Raw genomic sequence first — 20,877 nt, forward strand, 5'->3', positions numbered from 1 at the left:
TGTTCTCAGCTGGGCTGACTTGTTCCTGATACATGCTCTCATCTTCAAGCAGGCTAGCCATTAGGCAGTCTTCCAAGAGAGGGGGCAGACGCATACGATTCATCTTGAGGACTTGGCTTTGACTTGGCTTTGACTTCGGACTAACATATCACTACTCCCAATGCATTCTATTGGTCAGAGTCACAGGCTAGCTCAGAATCAGAAAGTCGGGTAAATAGATTCCACCTCCACCTCTTCTTGGAAGGAGCTGCAAAGACAGGTTGCAAAGTATGGAGAGTGGAGAATTGTGGCCATGAGTTTTAGAATACATATAGCTGAACGATAGGACACTAATGGCAGTTAAATCTGGAAATATCTTCAGTGTTAAATTTGGAAACTGGGCATTTATTTGGTTCCTAACGAGGTGCCACCTAAGATTTTAGTTCAAGATAGTGACAAGTTCAGAGTTGACATATACCTCTAACGTCTCCATTTTTAAATACTCCCACGACCACGGGAGCAATGTAGCCGAGAGTTTTGATTTGTTTAAGACAATATATCTTTGTTTTCACACCTTGAATGCCATTCATTCTCAGAACTTGACTTAGCAAGACTCGGTTCAGTCATCAATCACTTCCTTTTAAGAAATTACCCACCCCCCATACCCTACCCACATCGCTTTACAGTTGGCTTCGATACCCTTGTGGTATTCCTAGCACTCGTCATGTATGCAGCAATTCTTTGTATCCTCCGCTGAAGTGTGAATGCTTCCAGGAATGAGAACAGCCTTCATCTTATCCCTCATTGCATAGGGACGTGCCTATGCATACAGTACGGCACTCCACAGAAGTTTAACGAGTCAGTGCAAGGTGGAGGAACAATTTAAACATATTAAAACTAAGGGGAACCATCTCTCCTCCAACGCCCACACGTCCAGAGAAAAACTACACGCCACCGAAAGCCTGAAAAGTCGCGCCGCAGCTGCCGTAAAAGTAAAGGAAGCTCTTGGTTGAGAAGATAAAGCGTCTGGTTTTACGGCACCGCCAGGGCGGGAAAGTGCCCGGCGGTCGGTTGCAGAGAGGGTCCTCGCCCCGCCCCCTCGGGCCGGGTTTCCGCGCACCCGGAAGGCGTGTTCCCGGCTGTCGGACCCAGAGGTGGTCGCCGGTTGAAACCCCGCTCCCCGTCGCTGGTGCCATGGAGGCCGCAGTGGCGGCAGAAGTTGAAAATGAGGACGGCGACGGCGACAGCAATTGCGGGGACCTGTGCTTCATGGACAAAGGCTTGCGAAGGTACAGGGCGCCCCAGGGCTGGGGCCGTGGGCGTCTGTCCTAGGTGCGGCCATGGGGGCGGTGGGGGAGCCTAGGAGGAGCTGTGGCGCGGCCCTGCTTTACAAAGGTGAGACACAAAGTGGGTCTGGCTTCATCCCGTATTGCTCAGCCAAAAGTGCCTGAGGGCCAGACCAAACGAGCTTCTCCGTTCCTCTCCGCCTTTGACTTCTGCGCAGCAGTTGACAAGACTCTACCTAACCTTGAAAATGCCTCACGACCTGGTTCTCCACCAACTTCTGACCACTCCGTCTCTCTTTGCTGATTATTTCTTTACTTGTTCTTGTTTCTTTGCTTGCCCTTTAAATGTTGGTCTTCCCGGATTCCTGTCCTGTTCTCTCCTCTGATCCTGTTACCTGACAAAAAGTGCCATCGTAGGGGCTCTGGTAGCCGTGGAGCGAGGGTTCTGTGCTCCTCATTAGTTTTGCTTCAGTTCTCTTTATTCCCATTGTAATTTTTTCTCCGCAGATCACTATTATACATATATTCATATAGTTTTAAAGTTCTCTTCCCCGCTTTCAGGCAGCCAAAATTATGGTCATACAAGACTTAGTTATCCGTTACTGACTGGTCCCCGCCCACCTTTCAAATCTCATCTGTTACTATTTCTCCAGTTACTTTCTGTGGTCAGCCATACTGACCTGTAGGCACGACTACAAATAGGTGTCTCTGTGCCTTTGCACCTGCTGACCTTTTGTGGAGTGCCTTCATCTGTATTAAAGCAACTTGTCCTGGATCCTGATCTGAAATTCACCGAAAGACCACAGGAAGATTTTTAAAAAGGAATATTTACATTTATATTTAATAATAATAATAGATTCTATTTACTGAATGTGGTCTGTATACATTATCACTAATCCTCAGCAGTTCTGCATGGTAGTCATTTTACTCATTTTACAAATAATGAGCTTAAGACTCAGATGATCTGAACAACTTGTCTGACTTCATGCAGCTAGTGTTGAACATTTGTCTTGTTTCAAAGTCTTGTGCTTTTTTTTACTGTACCACATTAACTGCATAATATCAATTTCCAGAAACGGAAATGTGTCAGAAAATAACTGGCTGTGTTAAGAGCTTTTTAGAGTATATGTTAATAACACAAAATCCAGCATTAAATAAGAGCTCAGTAATGATAGCAAGCTAGATAATTGGGAAATACTTCAGTCACATTTAGTGGTTGTAAGTTTGAAATCTGGAAATTTTTTGTCTTCTGCCAGGGATTATCATGTGTTTGATATGAAGACCAAGTGATAAGCCAAATGACTTTATGCCACATGCATAGTGGTCTGTTGTTTTTTTTTTAAAACTTGAGATTCTTAATGCAATTTGGAAGTAAATTTGTATTCCTTGTTTTCCCTTTACTCCTTACTATCAAATCTTGACTGCTGGATTTCTTACTTCCCTGATGCCAGAGTCAGCTTTTCTACAACTTTATGGTAGCCACTGCAATACCTAAAACAGATGCCTGTGACATTGTGTGTCCCTTTTCCTGACTCCCATCCACCCATTCAGCAGCTCTGAACTTGGTCCTGGAATGGCTATCACCAGGAGAGGTTCAAGTTATAAATAGCAGTATTTGAAGGAGTGAAGAGTTGAGTTCCGTTTAGAGGAGGTGCATTCTAAATTCCAACAAGGTAAGAAAGGGACTTGTTCCTTAAAAATAGGAATAAGTAGTAGTTTCTTTTGTGTTCAACTGTAGACACTGAAGAAAGTAAGATTATAGACTCAGTTGTCAGATTTGGATTTATATCTGGGCTCTGTCACATAATAGCTGTATGAACTTGGGCAAGTTACTTGATATCCATAGAATTCAGTTTCCTCATTTGTAAAATGTGGCTGATAATGACAACCACTGCTTAGAGTTGTGAGGATTAACTGAAATGAGGAAACCGAGGACGGAAACGTTTATGCTCAGGTAACATGGCAAAGAAGTGGTAGAGTGCACATTTGAGCTAGGGCATTATTATTCCAGTCTTTACAATTATTGACTATTATTCAATACTGCCTGTACTATATGTTGATAACCTTGTTTGCACATAGAAGGTAGAAATTCCCGGGGTCACTTGCCTCTCTTGGTTGAGTTCCTTGTTTGTGTGGTCCAAAATTGTATGGTTCGTAGGGTAAGAAGCCTGAATCTCGTAAGACATTTCAAGACTACCACAAGTAGATAGGAATTTATTCTAGAATGAATAGTTAGCACGTTCTTATTATCTACATGCTGGTTGGTTAATTTTAATTATTTGGTCATGCTTTTAAAATCCATTTTTTACTTGTTTTTTATAATATGTGTTTTCTTTTCTAGCATCTCAGAGTTATCTTTAGATTCAGCCATTCATGCCATCAATCTTCACTGCAATAATATCACCGAGATTAAAGCCATTGATCATGTTTGGAATTTACAACATTTAGATCTGTCATCTAATCAAATAATTAAAATTGAAGGGCTAACTACACTAACAAAACTATGCACTTTAAATTTGTCCTGCAATTTGATCACAAGAGTAGAAGGTTAGTGATTTTCATGTAATGTTTTGCATAAAGCAAATTCTTTAAGTTCATTTTTCTTCCTGAAGGAGTGAAATAAATGTTATTACTATAAACTTTTGAAAAGTAACCCTAAAATTCATTACATACAAAAGTTTCAGAGAAGTATCAGTTTTTAAAAACTTTTTTTCAAAATCCCAATAAAATTGATTTTTCTGTTATCAGACCATGGATTTGCTTCCCAACAGTCTGAAATAGTTTTGTGATGCTATACTTCTCTGTAATTAATGCTTTAAATCCTATAAAGTATTTTTTAAATTTTTATTTTATCTTTGTTTTATTTTAGGACTTGAAGCACTAACTAATCTGACTAGACTGAATTTATCTTACAACCACATAAATGATCTTAGTGGTGAGTAGGTATGCTTATGTTTTCTGTAATGCTAAATATTTACCACATATAATGAGATAGACTTAGTCAAAATGATGGAATACTGAATAATAATTCAGGTTTTGACCAAAAATCTCATCTAGAGAGTGTGCTTCAGTTGTTATTCCTTTTTTTGGTGCCAAAGCCACAGCTGAGTAAAAAAAAATAGGAGGAATAAAGACAAGGGTAATCTGTAGCAGAAAAAACCTATGGGAAAGGACCAATTTGGGGGGATAATGCTTTAATCTTAGCTAATTAATCAATATAATGTTGTATAGAGAGCTATAGTTCCAATAGAACTTTATGTGAGTATGAAGATGTTTATAGCTGTACTGTCCATTGTGGCAGCCTCTAGCCATGTGTGGGTACTGAGCACTTGAAATGTGGCTAGTACAATGAGGAGCTAAATGTTTAATATTTTTAAATTTTAATTGGATTTAAATAGCCACATTTGGCTATTGGCTACCATTCTGAACAATGTAGATATACAACATTCCAAAAGACTTTTAAAATGAGGATCAAATTAAGTTTTTTTTTTTTCTTTTTGTCTATAGCATGACCAAGAAGTTTAAAAGTTGTACTTATTTTTTTCATTGAAGTGATAACTGATAAAATAAATGAAGTTTCATAATTATTCTTAGAATTATGTTAGAACTATCAAAAATTCCTGTTATTATCTTCATAATCCTTATCAATATTGGAAACAATCTTATTCAGTTGTTTACTGGTTTTTCTCCCTCACTTGAAAAACACTACCTTATACCAGGTGCTTAGTACACACAAAATAAAAAGAACTAGTCCCTGCCCTTAAGTTGAAGTAGCAGCGATATTTTCATTTTTTAAACCTTTTTTCCCTCAAAGACTTGAAAGTATTAGAATTAAGTTTACCCTTGGCTCTGTCACTTTGTGTGATATTGGGTAAAGTATTTTACTCTTTGGTTATGGTTTTCTTATCCGAAAAATGAATATTGGACTAGGTAGATCATTTATTCACTCAACAAGTATTTATCCAAGATCCCTGTATCAAACATTCTGTAGTGATGGGGTTATAAAAGCAACAACAACAAAGTCCATACTGTCACAGAGCTTACATTGTAGTAGGGAAGAAAAACAAGTCATGTTAAAAACCTCCCCTCCCTTCAAAATGAGGAAAAGATTTGAATAGACGCCTCACCAAGAAGATACACGGATAAGTGAGCACATGAAAAGATTCAGCAACATCAGTCATTAAGAAAATGCAAAGTAAAACCACAATGAGGATAGCACTTCACACCTACTAGAATAGCAAAAATTTTAAAAACTGACAATACAGACTGTTGGTGAGACTCAGGAGCAGTGAGAACTTGCATACATTGTTGGTGAATTTCACAATGGCACACCCCTTTGGGAAACACTTTGGCAGTTTCTTATAATATTAAATATACACTTACCATACAACCATACAATTCCACTTCTAGGTCTTTACCCAAGAGAAATGAAAACATCGACACAAAGAACATTTAGCTTTTTATATAATCATATTTATATCACTATTCATTATCTCCATTGGAACATTGGAAACAATGCATATGCCCATCAAATTTGTGATACTTCCATACAATGGAATACTACTTGACAATAAAAAGGATTGAACTATTGATACATGCAGCAATCTGGATAAATCTAAAAAGAATTCACTAAGTGAAAGTAGCCAGACACAAAAGGCTGTGTGATTCCGTTTATGTGATGTTCTGACAAAGGCGCAAGACTAATGGGGCAGCAATCAGATCAGTGGTTGCCAGAGGCTTTAGAGGGGGAGAGAAGATAGATAGCAAAGGGACATAATGGCACTTCTGAGGGGTATGGAAATGTTCTATATCTCAAATGTAGTGGTGGTTACACAACTGTATATGTTTGTTAAAGCACATAGAGCTCTACTCCTAAAAAAATGGTAAACTTTAGAGTGTGTAAATTAAACTTCAGTAAACCTGACTTATCAGGCAGTGATAAAGACTATAAAGAAAAGATGCAATCCTGTAAATTCTAATAGGTAATTCTTAGAATAATATTTTATATGTTCAAAAACACTTCAATAAATAAATAACAGCCACTTAAATTTACCATTTAAATATTCTTATTGAGTACTAAGTCAGGATCAAGCTTGACATGTTAAGGGAACTTAAGAAAGGCTAGTGTGGCTGGAGCATAGCAAATGAGGGGTTAGAATGCTGACAAGAAATGGAAAAGTAGACAGTGGCCAGATCACATAGGGTTTCGTAAGTAAGGTAAGGAGTTTGCATTTTATTCTCAGTGCTATAGGAAGCCTTTGGAGGTTGTTAAACAAGGAAGTGACGTGATAGAATTTATAATTTTAAAAGATCACTTTGGCTGCTGAATGGAGAATGAACTATACGTGGGCAAGGGCAGTAGTCAGGCAACTGGTTAGGAAGCTATTCCAATGGCCTAGATGAAAAATGATGGAGAGTTGGACTAGTGTGGAAATTTAGAGCTAGTAAATAGGTTTTGCAGGTGGAGTTAGTTGCTGCTGAATTGGGATGAGGAAGTAAAGGAAGGAAATCAAAGAGAAGGAGTTTTCTCTGGAGGTTCAAGGTGGATGGTAGCCCTGTTTACTGGTAGGGGAAAGATTGAAGGAGGAGGAGGAGGTTTAAATAAGGGAATGAGAATCAAGGATTCTCTCTTTAAGTTTGAGAACCCTATTGCATATATATATGTATGTAAGAAGGTTAAAGCAAGGCATATTGAAGTAATTGGAAAATAAAGGTGAGTAAAGTCAAAATTATATATGCAGAACTGTAAAAGAGGACTCTGGGGGAACAGTGTAGAATGCATCACAAACTCCCTCCGTTTTGAAGAAAGTTCTGAGGCAGGAAAAGAGAGAAAGTGCAAGTGCTTGAGGGGCTACTGAGCACCTCTCTACCACAGCTACAATTGAAATCAAAGGTGAGCCAGGGAGATGTGGTGCCAGATACCAGTCGATACCAATTGCATCTGCTACAAACCTGTTTCCTTCATTACAATGCTTGAGATTTGCTCATGCAAGAAATATTATTGGGGAACTAAATCGAGTGGGTGTTGTTTGTATTTATCTTAGCTCAAACCAACAAAATTGAAGTGTATTGCAGTATTTGCTTATCTATTAGTCAAAAATGATATGTTGAGACAGCCTAAAGCCATTGCCTTCTGCTTGTTCTCATGTAAGTGTATGCATTGGCCTTAAGAGGTGCATTTGATTTGTTTGAAGAAAACCAGAGCCAGAGCAATTGGGGCTGAGGCCTCAGAAAGATGCTATCCTTGTGTTTCTTCAAAATAGCAAATGGCTTTACTGATATCCTAGTCATTAATGTTGCTCCTTTGCCTCTCAAACTATACCCTGGATAACACTTATTTTTAGTTAGCTGTTGGAAAAATGATTGCTGTGGCATCAAAACAACTTTTTTCCTATTGCAGGTTTTATGCTCCTTCATGGGCTGAAGCATAAATTAAGATATATTGACCTACATAGTAATTGTATAGATAGTATCCATCACTTACTTCAGTGTATGGTAGGATTGCACTTCTTGACTTATCTTACTTTGGATAAAAATGGAGAGAATAATCCTGTTTGTCATTTCCCAGGTATGAACAATTAATTTAATACTTTTTATAATGGTGATATTCAAGGCTCCTTCATTTTCTTAAATTGGTGCTTTTTACCCGCTTTTATTTATCGTCTTTAGAAAAACATAATTACAAATAAATTATTTTAAGACAAAGTAAATTGCTGTTAAAAGAACAACACAGGGCTAACAGACCAGTACTTCTCTCATTTAGATAGTTTTATGATTGATGCTAGAATGCCTCAGTATTAAATTATGTCATTATGATATACTCTCATTGTATAATAAATACCATGCAGCCGTGACAAATATATAGAAACTCTTTATCTGATGATAGGCAGTTGTCTCCAAGATATATTTTTAAGTAAAAGAAAAGCATGCAAGTTGTAAAGCATTGTATATAATTGACCACCATTTGTGTGAAAAGGGGTAACATATATATGTGTGTGTGTGTATATATATATATGTTGAATATATAAATAAAATATCTGGTAGGATACTCAAGAAACTGATAGTATTGGCTAACTAGGAAAGAAAACTGGGTAACTGGGAATCAGGAAATGTTTGGAAAATTTTACTTTGTTCCTTTTGTAATTTATACTACGTTAATGTATTAAATTATTGATAAATGTTCCTGTTTGCTAATGCTTCCATTATGCAAATACCAGAAATACATTGGCTTTATAAAGGGGGTTTATTTGGTTACAAATTTACAGTCTGAAGGCCATGAAAATGTCCAAATTAAGGCATCAACACGAGTGTACCTTCACTGAAGGAAGGCCAATGTCTGGAAAACCTCTGTTAGCTGGGAAGGCACATGGCTGGCATCTGCTGATCCTGGGTTGTATTATAGCTCCTCTCTCAGCTCCTGTGTGTTCTTCAAAATGTCTCTGGGCTGCAGCTTCTTGGGCTAGCATCTCCAAAGTTTCAGCGAAAATCTGCTTTCAGTGGCCATCTCCAAAATATCTCTCTTAGCTCTCCCCAAAAATGTTACTCTCAGCTGCTCTGTCTGTGAACTCTTTTGTAGGACTCCAGTGATTTAATTAAGACCCACCCTGAATGGGTGGCATAACACCTCCATGGAAATTATCTAATCAAAGGTCTCACCCACCATTGATTGAGTCACATCTCCATGGAAACAATCAATAGGTTCCAACCTAATCAACACTAATACATCTGCCCCCACAAGATTGGATTAAATGAACATGGTGTTTTGGGGGACATAATACATCCAAACAGGCACAATAAATAAATGTTTTTGTAAAAAAAAAAAAAAGCTTAAACCTAATGTAATATGTAAACAATGCTGCTAAAATGCCACATGCTCTGATTCAGAATCATTGAAGTTGGCAAAGATTAAGCAGACCAGACTGCCATTTCTAGAACTTACTTATTTTGAATTGCTTAACCAAACAATAAGACAGAAATATATAGAATATGAATATACATTCTGAAGATCTGCTTGGGTAGGAGTTAGCTACAGAGGGTTTATTCTGTCATTAATATGCAACTATGAGAAGGCTTTTTTGATCATTAACCTATTTTGATCATTAATTTTATTTCACAAGAGTATTTTGTGATTTGTGATTGATTTTCGTAAGGCCATAAAATGATAAAGTTTCCCTGAAAATCAGGGCAGATATCATAGTTTTCTGGGAAAACACATTTCTTGGAAGAAAACCTTATTTCTGAAACAACTTCATTTTTCTTTACTAACCCACAGGTTGGAATTTTTACCTAACAGTATTGCCTTAAGAACTATAATCTGAACCTTTGTTTTTCACTTTCTTTCTTTGATTAGGCATTTTTCTCAATAGTCATTCTCCCCCTAGAATTGAAAGGAAACTTACTGCCGAAACTATTTCTCTCCCCTCAAAATTTCTAATAGCAGTTTGTCAGACCTCTTTCTTGCATTTTGCATTCTTCTAACCACTTCATTTGTCTTTATTATACTTAGTTTTGAACTTATAGGTAAGCAAAATTAAAGTGGTCCTATTAGCTTATACACCAAATTAATGTTAATTGTCAGATATTTATGTTTAATTGTTCTTAGGGAAAATAAAATAAACACATTATTCTTGAATACTTAATAGATCCTCTGTCTTAATATGTTATATGTAATTTAAGAGAGAAAGGTGAGGGATGTTTTAATTTTACTAATGCTTGAGGCTTCACTGGGGAAATTCTGGCTCTCTAGTTGTTATGTACTTCATCCTGATTTATGTTTATACTATGAGATTAAAAATAGCTAAGACATTTTTGGCAAATGCTGTTGGTGTCACACATTTCTAACTTTAAAGCAGTATGGTGAAAAGTTAAATCTATAGGAGATGATTTTCTGACCTTCATTAGGAGGGTTTTCGGGGTGGGGAGTTGTTTGTTTTATATTTAATGATTATGCCTGGAAAAGGCATAAGTAGCCTTTATTACAAGTGTATTAGTTGAATTTGAATTTATCATTCAGGTGATATATCTGGCTGTTGACTAATTTATTAGCTTATTCTAAAAATAATTAACCTCCTGGTTTTTTTTTTAATGTTTGAGTTTTTGTTTTGAATAATTTGTTTCCAAGGGTACAGAGCGATTATTCTCCAGACTTTGCCACAGCTTAGAATTCTGGATTGTAAGAACATATTTGGTGAAACAGTAAATTTGTCCGAAATAAATTCATCACACCTACAGTGCTTAGAAGGTCTTTTGGATAATTTAGTCTCTTCTGATTCTCCCCAAAATATAAGTGAAGATGAGGTACAGTAATTGTGTTTTTTTATAATATTAAAGATGCCTTCAAATATTAATAAATATATATAAGTTAAGAGGATTTTGGTTTGTTTCTGTTGTAGATCATTGGTAGTACACCAGCGGTAACACCGAACATTGATCAGTTAACACCCTTGGATCAATTTGAAAGCACACCAGCTGCTTTGACGTCCTTTGTATCTGTGTGTCCATCTTCTGAGCCAGAGAAAATTAATCATAACAGTGATTTTCAGGATGATATGCAACTTCAGAAATCAGATTATCAAATTTTACAGCTTCTCAGTGAAGTAACTATTTTTCCTACTTTTCCAAAGTAATATGTGCTTGTTGAAGAAAAGTTACTTAAGAAAATGTAAAACCAAACTCAGGTACAAGCTGGCCAACCAGAAACAATCTATAATTTAACACATGGGTGTATGTGTATATTTTTTTCCTTTATAGAAATAGGATTCTATTATAATAGTTATGTTCTTGCAATTAATTTATAATGAGGTCATTATAAAGTTACTGAAAATGTTCTAGACTATAATAAGGATGTTTATTTTTCTTAACTATGGGACTTATAATTATTCCACTGATTTGGGGAATTCCATTTTTGTGAAAATGTTTTGCCTTTAATTTTATTTTTTCCTCCACATTTTATTATGAAAAATTTCAGACTTAGAGCAAAGTTGAAAAAATTCCTCAGTGAATACCCATATACCCACCACCTAGATTCTACCTTTGATGTTTTACTATTCATCGTATATCTATCCATTTATCCATCCACCAGATGACCTTATTTTATGATATATTTCAGAGTAATTTATGTATCATTACACTAAATATTTATCCAAACATGTCATTAATAGAGTTCAGTATTTTTTTTATTTTAATATACACGTGTGTGTATATGTGTCTGTATTGACGATACATATACCCGTTACCTAAACTTATGTAAAGATATATGTTACTATCATTCCATAATGTTCCCTCATGCCCCTTCCCTCAGGCAATTCTCCCCACCCTCCCAAGAGGCAATCACTTTTCTGATTTTTTTCTGCTATAGATTATTTTATACTTATTCTGGAACCTAACAAAATTGGAATCATAGAGTATATATTCTGTGTATGGCTTCTTTCACTAAACAAAGCCTTTGAAAATTAATCCATGTTATGTGTGTGTCAGTAGTTTGTTTTTGTTATGTAGTATTCCATTGTATGAATTTACCATGATTTATTTTTTCATTATCCTATTGATGTACCACTGGGCTATTTCCAGGTTTATGTATAAAACCACTATGAACATTACTGTTCAAATCTTTGTGAACATATGTTTTCACTTCTCTTCAGTAAATAGCTAGAAGTGGAATTTCTGGGTAGTAGAGCAGGTAAGCGTTTAGTTTTTCCAAAGCGGTTGTTTCATTTTACACTCCCACCAACAATGTATGACTGTTCCAGTTGTTCCACATCCTCCCCAGTATTTTATTTTAACCATTCTAGTGGGTGTCGAGTGGTATTCATTGTAGTTTTAATTTGCGTTTCATGAATGATTATGATTTTGAGCACTTTTTCATATGCTTATTGAAGATTTGTATGTCTTCTTTTGTGCTAATATCACCACCATCCATTACCAAAACATTTCCATCATTTCAAATAGGAACCCTGTACATTTTAAGCCCCAACTTCCCATTCCCTATCCCTACCCAGTCCTCTGGTAATCTATATTCTAGATTCTGACTCTATGAGTTTGCTTATACTAATAGTTCCAAATCAGTGAGATCATAAAATATTTGTCCTTTCGTATCTGGCTTATTTCACTCAACATGATGTCTTCAAGGTTCATCCATGTGGTCACATGTAACAGAGTTCATTCCTTTTTTTAGCTGAATAATATTTCATTGTATGTGTATTTCACATTTTATTTACCCAGTAATCAGGTGATGGACACTTAGGTCGATTCCATTTTTTGGCAACTGAGTAATGCCCCTAGGAACGTTGGTATGCACACTTCTGTTAGAGTCCCTGCTTTGACTTCTTTTGGGTATATACATAATTGTGGAATTGCCAGGTCATATGGTAGTTCTATACTTAGCTTAGCTTTGGCTATATTTTTATTAGGTTGACTGTTACTGGATTATAGGAATTCATGATATATCCTGGATACCATTGTTTTGTCAAATATAAATTTTGTGAGTATTTTCTTCCAGTCTGTGGATTGCCTATTCCTTTCTTTAGTGTCTCTTGAAAAGCAATAGTTTTAAAATTTTAATGAAGTCTGGTTTATCATCTTTTACTTTCTTTCATGCTTTTGCTGTCAGTGACTTTCGCGTATTTGAAATCACAAAGGTATACTCCTGTGTTATTTAAAAGCTTTATGGTTTTACCTTTTGCATTTAGGTCTTTGTATGCGGTATGTAGTAGGGGTTTAAGTTTACCTCATTTTCCCTATATGGATATTCAGTCCACACCATTTATCTTAAAAGCTTTTCTTACCCCCACTGGATTGCTTTTGTGCCTTTGTCAAAAAAGCCAAGTGAGTTTATCTCTGGGTCCTTTTTCAAATTGCAGAGTTTATCTCTGGGATCTTTTTCTTTTTCTTTGATCTTATGCCAGAATCACACTGTCTTGATTTCTGTTGCTTTATGGTAATTTTCAAAGACTGGTAGAGTCAAGTCTTTCAACTTTGTTCCTCCTTTCCCTCCCATCCCCTCCACCCCCACCCCCTCACGATTACTTTGGATATTATATATGTCCTTTGCATTTTAAGGTCTTTTATCATATGCCATTCTCTTTTTGTCCTCCTAGGGAATCAAGTTTCCATCTATAATAATTTCCCTTCAGCCAGAACTTCTGATCTGCTGACAACAAATTCTCTTTATTTCACCTCCATTCTTGAAGAATATTTTCACTGGCTATAGATTTTTGGATTGACAGTATTTTCTTTCATTACTGGGTCCTGGCCTCCATAGTTTTGAATGCAAAGTAAGCATTATTTCAAATCCTTGTTCTATGTATGTAATGTGTCAGTTTTCTTGGGCTACTTTCAAGATTTTATCTTTATCTTTGGTTTTTAGTAGTTTAGCCAAACATACTTGTTATGCCTAAGTATGATTTTATTCATATTTATACTACTTGAGGTTTCTTTGACATCTTGAATCTGTAAATTTGTGTCTTCATCCAGTTTGGAAACTTACCATAATTTCTTCAAATATTTTTTCTGCTGTCTATTCTCTCTTTCCTTTCTTTTTGGAATTCCAGTTTCACATATGTTAGACATTTTGACATTGTCCTTGAGAACAATTTCCTGAGGCTTTGTTCATTTATCACATTTTTTCTCTATATTCTTCATATTGAATAATTTCCATTGACCTATCTTCAAGTTCGCTTACTCTTTCCTATATCATCTCATACTGCAATTAAGCCCAACCAGTCAGCTTTTACTTTAGACATAATTTTCAGTTGTAGAATTTCCATTTTTTATAGTTACTATTTCTGTCCCGAGTTTTATTCTCTTTTCATTCATGACAAGCATATTTTCTTTTCTCTCATCATACTTAGTTGTGATCACTATTTTAAAGTGCTTGTCTGCTTATTCCAGTTTCAACATTTGGTCATCTCAGGTTTTCTCTTCATTGATTGCCTTTTTGTTTGTTTGTTTTTAATTCAGTTTTATTGAGATATATTCGTATATCATACAGTCATCCAAAGTGTAAATCAGTTGTTCACAGTACCATCATATAGTTGTGCATTCATCACTCCAATCTATTTTTTGAACATTTTCCTTGTGCCAGAAAAAGTGAAAATAAGAATAAAAAATAAAAGTAAAAAAGAACACCCAAATCACCCCCCCACCCTATTTTTCATTTAGTTTTTTGTCCCCTTTTTTCTACTCATTCATCCATACACTGGATAAAAGGAGTGTGATCCACAAGGCTTTCACAGTCAACACTGTCACCCCTTGTCAGCTACATTGCTATATAATCATCTTCAAGAGTCAAGGCTACTGGGTTGCAGTTTGATAGCTTCAGGTATTTACTTCTAGCTGTTCCAGTACATTAAAACCTAAAAAGGGTTATCTATATAGTACATAAGAATGCCCACAAGAGTGACCTCTCGGCTCCATTTGGAATCTCTCAGCCACTGAAATTTTATTTCGTTTCATTCCGCATCCCACTTTTGGTCAAGAAGATGCTCTCAATCCACGATGCCAGGTCCAGATTCATCCCTGGGAATCATATCCTGCATTGCCAGGGAGATTTACCCCCCTGGGAGTCAGATCTCATGTAGCAGGGAGGGCAGTGAGTTCACCCATTGAGGTGGCTTAGCTAGAGAGAGGGCCACATCTGAGCAACAAAGAGGTACTCAGGGGGAGACGTAGGTACAATTATAAGCAGGTTCAGCCTCTCCTTTGCAGTAACAAGCTTCCTAAGGGCAAGTCCCGTGATAGAGGGTGCAACACATCAAACTGCCTGTCCTCAATGTTTGTGAGAACACATTGATTACCTTTTATCTTGAGAATTAGTCACATTTTCCTGTTCATCATATGGTGAGTAGTTTTGGATTGTTGTGAATGTTATGTTGTGAAGACTCTGGATTGTTGCTCCAAAGATTGTTGCTATTTTTGTTTTAGCAATCATTTACCTTGGTTTTTGCAAACTATAAATTTTCTCTTGGGCAGCAGTTCAAATCTCAGTTTATTTATTTATTTATTTTTTATCCTTTACTGGTTACTTCCAGTCTACCCCATACTGTCCTCTAGCCCCAGAGTCTGGTTTTCCTACCTACATGGTGGTTAGACTTCCAACATAGTGTTGATTGGGTATGCCCTCAGGCTGAAAACCATAAAAACAGACTTACCCCCTTCAGTCTCTTTTTTCCAAGTGTCAGATTCCCTCTGGAATAAGCCTGCTTGTGTTTGCTGTCTAGGACCTTCAGGTAGTTTTTGTTCATTTTTGTTTTTATTTTTTCTAGAGTTTATAGTTTTTATCTGTGGGAGGGTAAACTGGATAGGAGCATACTTGTCCATACCTGAAGCAGATTTCCTCTGTCTTTAATTTCAAACATATCTAGTTTTCTAATCCTTAATCTGGTAAAAAAGTGAATATTTTAGGAAAATTAATATTTTTAACTTTTATATTGAATTGAATTTTTAACAAATTTGTTGTGATTTTTTTTATTCTAGACCTCTAATTGTTTATTAGATAATGTTCCTGAAAGAGACATCAGACCAAAAAGAGACACCGAAGTGACTTCTGAAAGTGACGTTGGAAACAGAAGAGGAAGCAATAGAAAAATTCCTCAAAGATCAAAAATCCCGTATTACTCCAGAACTACTCAGACTTCTAAGCACTGCAGTAAAAACAGCTCTTTCATAAGGTACCTACCTATTGTAGTTTTAGAAAATTCAAATAAGGCACACAGTCAGAAGTTAATATGGCTGGCTTCTTCCTAAAAGCTATCTTATGGTATATTTATTACCTAAGGTCAAGATTTGACTTTTTAAGCCTTTCTAGCTCAGATTTGGTCAGTGCATTCATGTAAATTTATAATAGAGGAATCATTTCTCTGTGATAGATTGTCATTGTCTGAGTTGTAAAGTTAATACATAAAATCAAAACTCCGATGTATTCATTTATAGTGGGAAATGAGTGTTATAGGAGTGAGATTCACTCGAGTCTACATGACTAGCCTTTTCTCTCTCTCTGTAAGCAGATCTAGATGGGAAGCCAAATCCCAATCAGATGGTACTTATTGAGCTTAAGATCAGAGGTGAATAAGGTGATCATTTTTATTGCCATCAGGGTAAGGTAGTCTGATGCTTATATTTTCACAATAGAGATCAATCATTCATTTCACTTATGGTCAGGACATACTATTCTGAAATCAATTTGGTCTCTTTCTAGTGACATAAACTAGCTACTACAATCCATTATGTGTCAGTTTTAAACTTTTAATTCCCAAAGGGTAATTATATTTATTATTTTCCCAAGTTCTTGGGGATCACCTTACCATAGTCCCAAGTTGACATTACTTTGCAAATTTAATTCTAACCATAACCAAGAATTCTACCCTACTTGAATATGTTGAACAGTGAATATAGACTAGTCATCTTTTTAAAAAAATCCTGAGGTTCTCATTTATTAATCATTAACAAAGCACACATACAATTCATGAAGCAGTTTGTCCAAGGTAATTTTTTCCAATGAATATCCTTTTTTAAAAAAGCTGTTTGAATATATAACTACAAATATAAAGAAGTACCATACTTTTCTTTGAGTTATTTGCTGTTTTATTCTTTGCAGTTGTAATCGTAAAATGAAACAGCCTTACCTTAGAGATTTATATGTAAGATCGTGTTTTGCTAACTCTAATACATTAGAAGAATCAGATGAACAGAAGACTGAAGTAATGAAAGTAGACCCATGTAGCACAGAAGACACCACTTACCGGGTATGATTTAGGAGATTAAGAAAAAATGAATTAGAATAATCTTCTTTTAAGGTACAGAGTTAGTCCCCCCAAAATTATGCATGTTTTATGATTTAAAAAATGTTGGTTATAATTTTATTGGGGAGATGAGAATGGGTTATTTCTTTCCTCTGATTTCCAAATTTTTTGTACTGTTATTATTTTGTAATTTTTAAAGGAATGGAAATTATGCATTTATTTAAAATCAGGTTTAGGTAAAATCATGTGTTATATCCTGTGTGGGGGGGAAACAGATTGTTTTGGGTTTTTTAAAAAAATTTAAATAAAATGTAATTTTTTCCCCAAGATTAGCTCTACTCTTAGGGTATAAGTAAATCTGAATTATAGAAAAATCTTGATCTCCCTAATTCATACTGTCTCTCCCTCTCTCTCCCCACCCACCTGGTAATTCAAAAGCATGAAAATTTCTACAAATGAGTAGCTTCTTATTGTAATGGGAAATTTGGTGACCTTTGGCAAGTCACTTAACTTTTTCGGTCTTATTTTTTTTATTTTGGGGAAAAAACAGAAGGCACTAAGTAATTTCTGGGGTCCTTTTCAACTTTAAATTTGTATGTTCTAAATTTTCAAATTATTATTTCTTAAAGCAGTGGTTCCTAACTTAATTTTGAGTCTCAGACTGCTGTTAAATCTAAGGAATGCTGCAGGACCTATTCTCTGAGGCACCTAGTTTTACACACACTTTAAAAAGTTGTGTGTAATTTCAAGGTTTTCATGGACTCTCTTGGAAACAGAATTTAAAAATTCTTCACTATTTGCATTGCAATTCTCATGTCATTGATAATTTTGTAGTACAAGTTAGTTTGTTATTTTGTATTTTTCATTAACTTGCCCTTATTTTATGTGTTGAAGTATTATTCTTTTGAGTGTGCACCATTCTTCAAATAATATTTTAATACTTCAAGATATTTATTTCATACCTTTCATGCCTATTGATCTCCTTGTTCTCAAGTATGGAGGCTTTAATATTGAGAGAAATAACTTATTATTATGACAATATTAATAATGGCAGCTAATATTTATTTAGTGGTTATTATATCCTAGGCATTGTGCTGTATGCTTTACATACATAATTTGTTCAGTACTCACATCAGCCCTTTGAAGTAGGTACTATTATTCCCATATTTTAAACAAGGAAATTGAGGCTTTGAGAGGTTAGGTAACTTTTTTCTAAGTTCACATAACACTGTTGTTTTCTTTCAGTCCCTTGTTGAACAGCTAGATCAAGAAAGAGAGAAGAGATGGAAAGCTGAACAAGCTGAAAAGAAACTTATTGATTATATTGATGAACTGCATAACCATGCAAAAGAGAAAAAAGATATTCATAGCCTGGCTCTACTTACCACAGATAGGTAAGAGAAAAGTATATAAAACTGAAGATACTTCATAGTACAGAGAATACTGAACCTGAAACAGGAATGCCTTAATATGATTAAAAAAAAAAAAAGTACATGGTTTTAGTTTGATTTGAACTGATTTTTTGAAGAGGTTTAGTGCTTTATTAGCTTCTTATATAAACTAGTGATTCAGGGTACAATTATTTGAGTCTTCAAACTGGGAGGTATCAGAAAAATGAACAAATAAGTATTATAAATAAAGAACAAAGAGACTAGAGCAGGCAAGCTTTTTCTGTAAAGGGCCAGAAAGTAAATATTTTCTGCTTTGGGGCCATAGAGTCTCTGTTGCAACTATTCAAATCTACTATTATAGCATTTTAAAGTGTATGAATCAGTGGCATTTAGTACATTCATGGTATTATGCAACCATCATTATCTAATTCCAAAAATATTTTCATCATCCCAAAAGAAAACCCATACCCAATAAGCAGTGACTCTCCGTTTTTCTTCTCCCAACCTCTAGCAAATCACTAATCTATTTTCTGTCTTTAAAGATTTACCAGTTCTGGATATTTCATATAAATGAATCATAATTGTATGTGACCTTTTGGTCTGGCTTCTTTGACTAAGCATATGTTTTCCAGGTTGTGTAATTTATTATTTTGTAATTTTTAAAGGAATGGAAATTATGCATTTATTTAAAATCGGGTTTAGGTAAAATCATGTATTATATCCTATAGGGGGAAAACAAGGGGAAAAACCTTGTTAAGGTTTTTTTTTTAAAAAACATTTACGTAAAATGTAGTTTTTTTCCCCAAGATTAGCTCTACTCTTAGGTTATAAGTAAAATCTGAATTATTGAAAAACCTTAGCTCTCCCTAATTCATACTCTCTCTCCCTGTCTCTCCCTCTCCCTATTCCCTCACCACCTTGGATTGTAGCATGTATCAGAGCTTCATTACTTTTTATGACTGAATAATATTCTCTGGATAGATACCACATATTCTTTATCCATTCATCTGTCAGTGGACACTTGGGTTGTTTTCATCTTTTGGGTCTTGTGAATAATGCTGCTGGTAATATTGATATACAAGTATCTATTTGAGTTCCTGCTTTCCATTCTTTTCAGTATATGTCCAGGAATGAAATTGCCAGGTCATATGGTAATTCTGTATTTGTACTTTTTGAGAAACTGCTAAACAGTTTTTACACAGCATAAACACTATTTTAAATTCTCAGCAGCAATGCATAAGGCTTCCAATTGATTCATAGCCTCACCAACTCGTTATTTTTCTTTTTTTTTTAACAGGCATGGCAGTGGGTGTGAAGTGGTATCTCTCGGTTTTGATTTGCGTTTCCTTAATGTCTAATAGTGTTGAATATCTTCTTATGTGCTTATTGGCCATCTGTATATCTTTGGAGAAATGCCTATTCAAGTCCTTTGCCCACTTTTTGAGTTGTTTGCTTGTTGTTGAATTGTAGAAATTTTTTTCTATATTCTATATAGAAAATCCTTATCATGTACATGGTTTCCACATATTTTCTCTTATTGTGCGGGTTGTCTTTTCACTTCTTGACATTGTCCTTTGATGCAGATTCTTTGTCAGCCCTCCTTTCACTGTGTCCCATAAGTTTTGGCATGTTGTGTTTTGTTTTATTCCTTTCAAAGTATTTTATAATGTCACTTGTAATTTCTTCTTTGGCCCATTGGTTGTTTAAAAGTGTGTTGTTTAAATTTCACGTTTCTGAATTTTCCAGTGTTCCTTTAGTTATTGATTTCTAGTTTCATTCCATTTTGGTCAGAGAAGATACTTTGTGTAATTTTGGTCTTTTTAAGTTTAATGAGACTTTTTTGCATTCTAACATATGATGTACCTAGATTAATGCTCCATTTGAGAAGAATGTGTATTCTGCCATTGTTGGGTAGAGTGTTCTATAAATGTCTCTTAGGTATAGTTTGTTCATAGTGTTGCTCCAGTCCTTGATTTCTTTATTCATCTTTGTCTGTATGTAATACCCATTATTGAAAGTAAATTATTGAAGTTTCCAGCTCTTATAGTAGAGTTGTGTATTTCTCAGTTTTTACTTCATCAGTTGACCCTTCTTTGATATATAATGTCCATCTTTTGCCCTTGAAGTCATTTCTGTCTTGAAGTCTTGTCTTGTTTGCTATTTGTAGAGGAATCCCAGCTCTCATTTGGTTACTGTTTGCAAGGACTATCTTTTTCTAACCTTTTACTTTTAGCCACGCTGTGTCTTTGTATCTAAAATAAGTAAGTCTCTTATAGACAGGATATAATTGTTTAAGACAGTTGTTTTAAAATATTTGTCTAGTAATCCCAATGTCTGGTTTTTCTCAGAAACAGTTTTCTATTAATTTTTTTTTTATTTTTTCCTATGAATAGGCAATACTCTTGTTTCTTTGCATGCCTTATAATTTTTTGTTGCACAACTGGACATTTTGAATGTTATAATGGGCAACTCTGGAAATCAGAT

General features: G+C 35.2%; 1 protein-coding gene across 9 annotated transcripts in view; it reads left to right on the forward strand.

Moving 5' to 3' along the window:
* Positions 1 to 807: 807 nt before the first annotated feature.
* Positions 808 to 20,877, forward strand: part of LRRCC1 (leucine rich repeat and coiled-coil centrosomal protein 1) — a 49,541-nt gene continuing 29,471 nt past the window's right edge. Inside the window, exons 1-9 of one of the 9 annotated variants that reach the window (XR_005211669.1) lie at positions 808 to 1,268; positions 3,607 to 3,812; positions 4,135 to 4,200; positions 7,666 to 7,833; positions 10,387 to 10,562; positions 10,658 to 10,861; positions 15,738 to 15,931; positions 16,858 to 17,005; positions 18,248 to 18,396. Coding sequence is in view for 8 of the 9 variants with exons in the window: in XM_037803233.1 (XP_037659161.1) it covers positions 1,174 to 1,268; positions 3,607 to 3,812; positions 4,135 to 4,200; positions 7,666 to 7,833; positions 10,387 to 10,562; positions 10,658 to 10,861; positions 15,738 to 15,931; positions 16,858 to 17,005; positions 18,248 to 18,396 (1,406 nt within the window). In the remaining variant the exon portion in view is untranslated. Of the gene's footprint in view, positions 1,269 to 3,606; positions 3,813 to 4,134; positions 4,209 to 7,665; positions 7,834 to 10,386; positions 10,563 to 10,657; positions 10,862 to 13,369; positions 13,538 to 15,737; positions 15,932 to 16,857; positions 17,006 to 18,247; positions 18,397 to 20,877 lie in introns of those variants that run through there. The other 8 variants (XM_037803233.1, XM_037803232.1, XM_037803234.1 and 5 more) reach the window with 8 other exon arrangements.

Source organism: Choloepus didactylus, chromosome 14 (assembly GCF_015220235.1).
Source record: "Choloepus didactylus isolate mChoDid1 chromosome 14, mChoDid1.pri, whole genome shotgun sequence".
NCBI classification, from domain to species: domain Eukaryota; kingdom Metazoa; phylum Chordata; class Mammalia; order Pilosa; family Megalonychidae; genus Choloepus; species Choloepus didactylus.